The 8,885-nt window shown below is 35.0% G+C and overlaps 1 protein-coding gene across 1 annotated transcript; it reads right to left on the minus strand.

Moving 5' to 3' along the window:
• Window positions 1-368: 368 nt before the first annotated feature.
• Window positions 369-3,041, minus strand: LOC149172255 (uncharacterized). The gene has a single exon (XM_089426247.1). The coding sequence runs from the start codon at window positions 3,039-3,041 to the stop codon at window positions 369-371; it is 2,673 nt and encodes an 890-aa protein (XP_089282373.1).
• Window positions 3,042-8,885: the final 5,844 nt, after the last annotated feature.

An 8,885-nucleotide genomic window follows, 5' to 3' on the forward strand; every position in this document is an offset into this window, starting at 1 on the left:
ATAAAATTGACATTCAAATAGAAATAAAAATTGAAATAGAAATAAAAATCGACATTAAAATTGAAATTGAAATTGACATAGAAATAAAAATAGACATTTTTCGGAACGAAAAAAGCTTCAATATATTATATGAGAAATATAAGAGTCCAAAATAATAGATACATCCGAGATGGTCTAAAATAGTCTATAAGCCACATTATGTCTTATATGCTCCTATAATCTGCATGGATGATATAACAGACTATCAAAGTAACTAAATACTACCTATGTCCTGTAACCAGTACAGAAACACATGATAAAGAGGGGTATTATGAAACTAAAATAGAAAAGTATATGCAGATGAGACAAAACTATCAAAACATCTGAGACTAAAAGTCCGGCAATGAAAAATCATGGATCTGGAATGTAACTCCCTCCGAAAAAATCTCGAGAAACCATAGTCCAGGAGTGGATAGGAGGCCCAATTTAGAAAGAGTATCAGCTGTAGAATTTTTGACCCTGCTGATGTGCTCAATAGTACTACCAACCAAGCAGTCCCAGTAATAGTTGATCCTATCTCTCCAACCGGTCAGGTGTGGCGCCAATATGTGATTTCTCCTATTAACCGAATCAACCAAAATTTTCGAATCTCCAAAAATAGCAACCTGCTGTATGTCAAGGAAGATACAAAATTTTAATAGTCCAGTGAGTGCGATGGCTTCAGCCATATTATTGGAGCCGTGACCGCCGTGCCAGAAGGAAGAAAAATGTGTGGATTCATTTATCTTGATGAAGAAACCACAACCGCATTGACCCATCTGTGCGGCCCCGTCGAAGAAAGCAGTAGGCTGAGAAGACTGATCCGATGAAGGCAGGGTGGGAATATTTTTCTTATGCTTGATAGTCTTCTGAGGGAGGGATTCTAAGTTTACAGAGATCCAATCCATGATTTGTGCATATGATAAGCTTGAGTTGTTGAAAATGCAGTGGTTGCGCCATTTCCAAATAAACCACAAGGAGAGAATGCAGATCCTTCGCCATTGTATATTCTGCCCGCTGCACCTTAATATCCACTCTTGAATTGAGTCCTGCGCACCAAGAATAAAACCAAATACTCTTTCTAATTCCTGCCATATCTGATATGTCTTTTTACATTTTAAAAATATATGGAAATTTGAATCCTCGTCCGATCTGCATAATGAACAGACATTAGGTCCATGCCATCCCCGTTTCATTAAATTCTCCCAGGTTAGGTTTCTATTGTGAAATGCAAGCCAAGCAAATAGGATCATCTTCGATGGGAAACCATCCTTCCAGAAAATCTGAGGAAATATAGAGAAACCGGGGGACTGCTGCATTATCAACTGATGGTAAATCTCTTTTACTGTCACATCTTCCGCCTCTTTCGATATGTTCCAAGAAAGGAAATCCGAGTCCCTAGATCTGAAAATACCGTCGTTCTGAAGCTTCGACTTGATGCGATTCCAATGCTGCGCGATCTCATGTGGCATATTCAAATCATCAGCGTCTTTCCACCGCGGGATGGGGCCTAGCCATTCAGCAATCAAACTATCCCAGTAAAAGAATCCTCTTCTGTGGAAATAATTTAGTAAGGGATCAGGGATATCTACTACTTCAGCACCACATTTGAAGCGGTCTTTGCCAATAAGGATTTTATTTCCCGATTGTAGATGCCAGATTAAATTCTTCAAGCAGTATGATTCAATCCTCCGGAAACTAAGCCATATTGGGGATCCATATGATACACCGATAGAACCTTTCCGGTACCAGAAATGGAGGCTCTTCTTACCTAAATACTTTGTCTGAATCATGAGACTCCACGGACCCTCACCCTGAATGGCTCTCCAAAAAGACTTGCACAGAAGAGCTTTTCCAAAAATACGCAAATTGGATAAACCCCAACCCCCCATATTCTTAGGAAGTGAAATACTAGAGAGTTTTATAAGATGAAATTTTCTCCTTTCAGCATGACCCCCCCATATGAAATTAGCAGATAGCCTATTCATGCTGTTAATGATACTCACCGGAAAGAGAAATAGGTGCGCCCAGTAAACAGTGAGCTGATTTAAAACAGATTGCACTAATATAATTCTCCCTGCCAAGGAAAGGCATCTAAACTCCCAAGCTGAGATTCTCCTGTAGAATCTGTCCACAATCCAGTCCCAATCGGATCTCGAGTAGCCATTTGCTTTAATCCGGAAGCCCAGATACTTTATTCCACTGCTGATATGTTGAGATTTCATACCAAATAACTCAGATAACCAAAGAACATCTTCCTGTTTTAAATCAGAATGGTATATTATAGATTTCTCCAGGTTAACTTGAAGACCCGTAGCCCTTTGAAAGTTTTCCATAATATCATAGAATCGCATCCAAGTGATCCTGCAAAACATGCCGAATAATATGATATCATCAACAAATAGATTATGAGTTAATGAAATGTTCCTGCAGATTTTGAGAGGCTGCCATGCATTTTCGTTTACAGCCTTTTTGATATGTAAGCTGAGAGAATCCATCGCCAGTATAAATAACAGCGGAGAGAGAGAGCATCCTTGACGCAGACCCCTCTCCGCACTGAAAAAGGAGGTTGGAATGTCGTTTATGATAATTGCGTATTCCACAGGATCAACACATGCCATGATCCAGTTGATCATGTTGGATCTCAATCCAATTCTTGCTAGTAAACACCTGATGTAGCCCCAATCTATACAGTCATACGCCTTCCTGAGGTCGACTTTGATAAAAACCGCCTCTCTTTTCTTTGAGTGGATGGAGAATAATGCCTCTTGTGTACCAGCGACAACATCATGAATGTATCTCCCTTTAAGAAATCCATACTGTTCTTTTGATAAAGATTCAGATAAAACTCCTTTCAATCTCTCCGCAATGATCTTAGATACTATTTTGAAGGATATATTACACAATGATATCGGCCGATAGTCCTGAAAAGTCTGAGCATCCCGCTTTTTGGGTATGAGAGTGATGTTGGTGGAGCATAGTTGTTTGCTGATACTCCCCTTTATCCTGATCTCTTCCACCATCTTTAATAGATCTGCCTTAATGATATCATAGAAATGTACTCCCCTTTTTTTTATAGAAATAAAAATAGACATGTACACTAAAATCAATGTGCTAGAATTTGTCATGTACACATAAATCAATACATATAGAAATTAATATGTACATTGAAATCAATATATTGATTTTAGTGTATATTTTTCATCATTCAATATTGTTGCATTATTTCTATTTAACTTATTATATGTGTTGCAAGCAATGTACAATGCATTCAGTTTTGCATTGACTAGCTATTAGTTGTGTTTAACCAAAAATAAAATTGTGACTCCTCCATAGTTCAACATTACTAATTGAATTTTATTATTTTTTCATAATATTTAAATTTAATTATCTAAAATCTAATAGGTTCAATTCTTATAACTCTTATTTTGTAATTATGACTTGTGAATAGATGTAATTAATAAAAGAGCCCCAAGAGTTAGCTCAATTGGTCAAATCAGTGCCTCGCCAATCGAGAGGTCACAGGGTCAATTCCCAAAAGCTCTTGGGGTCAGGTCAGTAAATAGGCCGAGGGGTGTGATCCCCTTCGGGGTTGATCTACCCTAGTGTTTACCGTGGACGTAGCGGCTACCCAGTGACCATGGGTATCCGTGAACCACACGTGAAGAAAGAAGAAGAAGATGTAATTAATAAAAGAATAAAAATTATTGTACAACCCACATGAGAGTACCAGCAACATGTCATAGTAGTGTATGTAATTGTTGGAAAAGACAGGTGCATAATACCTTAGTCCACAAGTTGCAACTAGGATTTATGCGGAAATTCCATTAGCTTCTCAAGTTGAATATGAACTTCATGTTGTGAATGTGTGACATCAATACCAACACTCACATATAATAATTATGGATGCTCTTATTATCCCTGTTGCAGGTAGAGGATAACTCATTTGGTATTCAGTTGACTTTAAATTAGTTTTACATTTAACCAAAATTTAAATTATTATCCCTAAGTTAACATTAACAAAACAATTCATGTTATTTTTTAAAATATTTTATTTTTATTTTTATTTATCATAGATTTGATTGGATGAGGCCTTATTTATCTTATTCTGTAATGATGGTTATTTTGTACTCTCCTCCTCAGGTATAATGGACTATTGTACAACCGAGAGTACACCTCAGGCGATTGCATGAGAGACGCTGATTGGAATAGAGTAGCTTGTACAACATGTAAGATATGGAGTACATTACATAATCGTGTACTTTCTGCATGCACAACATACCCAAAAGGTAATATATAACCATCATGTGACAAACACATCATTAAATATTATTTTTGGACATATACATAATCTGTGAAGCATTTAATATTGCGGTACCTGATACTTCACGCAAGATACATGGAATTTTCATCTGCCAAATTCACAAAATTTATCCTTCTCCAATAGCGATTGACGAAATTTTGAATAGTCTGGATAACTTGGCCATAACAAAGGTAAGTTAGTAATTTTTTTAATATATATATATATATATATATTTTTAATTATTGAAATTTATAATTTTATGATTACAACTTAACTAATAATTTAAATTTAAATATTATCTATTTTTTTTAAATAATAAAGTTATTTATAATTATGTATTGATTTAATTTGACAAATATTTTATTATATCACGAATCACTTCAATGATTTTGAGAAATCAAAGAATAATATTCCATGCAAGTTCTAATGGGACGCACCCAATTGACTATGTTATTGATAAGTATGGTCAAATGATTAATAACCCCTTAAAACCTCCAATATGATTGACTAAAACACTACTATTCATGTCAAAGTCATAAAACATACACATACCCCAATAATGTGCTTGCACATACCAATTCTTCACACTTTGTATGTGCCACAACTTATGTGGCATCATCATACACATTACACCAAAAGGATGAATAGACCTTAATATGAAGAATAGAATAAAAAACCCCATGAATAAATATATAATTGAATATTTTTTATTTCACAGTTTAAATATATTATTTAAAATAATTTAAATATATTGTTTTCATTTTAAATAATGGAAAAATGGGTAAATTATCACTCTTTGTTCCCTGCAAATGTAGATTGGACATACTTCCACACCTATGAAATACCTATATGTCTTAAGCCATTAACCTATTTCTTTACATAAAAAAACAAACTCTTAACCAAATAAAAATAATTTTAAGACATACTCCAAATCCTTAAAATATACTATTATATAATAAAAATATAAAATATTATTATTAATTTTTTTTAAAAACAACTCTTATAAATCTATTATATAAAACATTTACATAGTAATACAAATTGCATTGTATACCCTGTAAACAAAATAATACAAACGCTAATATCTTTTAATATTTTATATGTATTTTTAAATATATGATTTTATATTTTATTAATTTATTAATTTAATAATATTAATCCAATTTATGATTTCATATATATCTATTCTGATAAATTTATTTTTAAAAATATGATTTTTTTTTGGGAATACGATGGAATTGTAAGGATATTGGTCGGGTTACTAATATTGCATTTTACTATCTTGTTCGTAAGTTCTTCAAATGATAACGGTCAACTTTATTTACTTTACCATTTGTTTAATAAATAATGGGTTTTAATTTTGTCGGTTTGAATTACATAAATCTATTTTATGTCTTAAATCATTTCTTAGTTAGTATATATGTATAAGGCTGTTTGAATAAGTTAAATCTATTTTATGTATAGGGATTAATAATGTTATACGTAATTTTAATTATTATTATTTATTTATTATTTTTTTCTTCTGTTCTTGAAAAGGTACATTATGGGATTAAAAGTGGCTACGAGGCCCTTAGAAACATGCTCCCACAAGAACACATGTGGTTACTTCTAAATACACATGTTTTTGAGTGTCCAGCTATGAGAAACCACCACTTCAAAGACCAACTTAGTGCCAATAATTATTCCCTTTTGGTGTTAATTTTTAAGTGGTGTTGGTTTCATTTTTCCCCACACAACAAAGATGAAATTGTGTAGTGTGTTTTGGAGAGAAATTGAGCAAAGTTGTAGAGAGATTTTGAGGGGAGATTGAGCAAATTGTTGCATAACTCATCCAAGGCATTTTAGGTAAATATTTCAATGGAAATTATTTGTTTTTCAAAATTTATTCAAAATGAAAAGAAACCACAACTCGACCATGTCCGTTGATCAATGTTGGAAAAATTGTGAATTTATAATTTATGTAAAACAATTATATAATATGGAAAAAACAATATTAATGAACTTGGTTCTTTGCAAAATAAGTGAAACCTTTCCAATGTCAATCTATATTTTGCATTGTTCTTACCTCTCATAAAATATTGTGCGTCTTGTCTAGATTAATATTACCATTAATTTGTGTGAGTCTATTTAAGTGCAAGCAGTCGGGAACGCTAGCTACGTGACCTTGTTAATAAAGTTGGATACTTTTATAAGTTAAATATTTCTTGACATATTTTTTTTTTTGGTTATTTTTATCTCCACGTTTCATAATTCAAAAGGCAATGTATGTACAGAGATTCCTTTTTTCATTAAAATATTCAAATGTAATATTGTTTTATATATGTATTTTGTATTTTATTTTGCTCTTAATAAAAAAACCCACAATGACATTAATTACCAATTTTATTTAAAGGTGATAAGTAAAGATAACCAAAGAAGACATTGTTTTAAAGAATTTTTATTTTTATTTCTTTATTTTATTGTTTATTATTCTATCAACAATAATTTATATATTTGTATGTCACTACTTACGCAGTAATGTTTATGATCAGTTCCAAGCTATTAGTTTTTTCGTACTGGTGCAATTTTTCAAATTTCTATAGTTAACATTAGGCTTTTGGCTGAAAATTTTGCATGACGTCAGCGCGTCATTGCATCCCCGGTTTCGGATTTCGAGGGTTGACGTCATCCTGCCATGCACGGTAGATCAGATTGTACAATGTAGGTACAGGGAAGGGCGATCCTTCGTACAGATGGGAGTTAACTTGGGCTGCTTTGAGCTCTGGTGGTGTTAATTTCGTTTTAAGAGTGTTGGTGGAGAATTTATTATTATGGTTGATGGATTATCGAGAAGCGGATTTAGTTGTTTTTGGTGTTCAAAGTGACTTTTTATTTTTTTCTTGGTGTTGTGGCGCTCAATGAGGCTGGATTTACTGTTCTTGTGCCTGTATTTTCGGTGTGACATTATTTCTTGTTGTTAGGTTTTCCTTGTTACCAAGTGAGTTGTTTTTTTTTGCTTCGGTGGATGCGAGTAGTAGAATTTTTTTGCAGAATGCTAAAGTTGTTTGGTTATGTTGCGGGACACAGGTTTTCCAACCTCCTCGATGATGATTTGATAGGTTAATGTATGGATGTTGGCTTAAGGGGGCCTAACCTAGGTTCAAAGTTATTTAGCCAAACAAATCCCTACACTATTGGCCCTTTCGGCATCAACCCGTGGAGCGTGGATTGAAGTCTCACCCGAAGCAGTATGGGGTGATGCTGGAACCAAGTTTCCGCACCCTTGAGATGTCTGAGGTGTTGATTTAGTCCAACTGTGCCTACCTTCGCGCAGATCACTTCACGCACTGTGCTGACCTGCGAGGCCTTGGCTATTTGTTATAATCACCTTCGCGCATCCCTAGCCAGGGACTGAGGTGCTTTCACGCTACTATGGCAGCGATTTGCACTATGTCCCCAAACTATATCGCGGATCTTACTTATCTTCTTAAAGATGTCAGTTAACTTCGCGTAACAAATACTTTATCTCACATTCACTTAATTAACATAATCATATATGTACCTTCATTCACATGAGATCAAGGTTATAGCACATATAGTGGATCCTCTGAGCACCAACATTTTCTCTCAAGGATGGAAATCAGCCTTACAGCTTGATATTCCCCCACAGTGGCAGCAGGAATGGCAAGAATACACAAATGCACTATGTGAATCACACATCAGGATCAAAGAAGGACCAGATGAACTGATCTGGAGTCTTGCAGAGAATGGTATCTATTCACCAAAGACTGGATACCTCAATTTGATCTCACACAAACAGCCAGAGCAGACAGTTTTTTGGTGGAAGAGCATCTGGAAATTAGTATCGCCCCCAAGAACTAGGTTGTTCTTTTGGTGTATCCTCAGAGACAAAATTCCCATGGGCGAGTCACTTACCCACCGATCTTTCCATGGTCCTCACTGGTGTGTCTTATGTAAGAACTCATCTAAATCGACCCCTCACTTATTTCTACATTGCACCTCCCTGATCAATCTTTGGCAGAATATCTCCTCTACTATTCATATCACCGGGCGTTGGGAGGGAGACAACATTGGTCGAGCATGGGAAAGCTGGTGTAATCTTCATCAAGGCACAAAACTACAATGCCTTCCCTTAATCATTTGCTGGCATATATGGCTGGCTCGGAACCGAATTATATTCGATGACAGACCTGTTTGCTGGCCTCATATCACTGCTCGAATTATATCTGCCTATCATGAGTTGCCTGAGCCTCACAAACCTCGACCCCGTAGACCACATGATCCTGCTCCTATTGATAAAAATTCCCCATGGGCCTTTTTTGATGGTGCTGCACAACATCAAGGATGTGGCGGTGGTTTCATTCTTTACATTAATGAACAACATTACTACAAAGTAAAGATGGGGCTGGGTGAGGGCACAAATAATTTTGCAGAGCTCATTACACTCTGTCACCTACTGCATTTCTCACTGGGTCATAATTGCACGGATTTGAACATATATGGCGATTCAAAAATCATAATAAATTGGTTCAATAATATTACTGTTTGTCACTCACACACACTC

The sequence above is a fragment of the Pinus tabuliformis genome, chromosome 4_2 (assembly GCF_031772625.1).
Source record: "Pinus tabuliformis cultivar Carrire ecotype Pingquan chromosome 4_2, CPIR1, whole genome shotgun sequence".
Lineage (NCBI taxonomy): Eukaryota > Viridiplantae > Streptophyta > Pinopsida > Pinales > Pinaceae > Pinus > Pinus tabuliformis.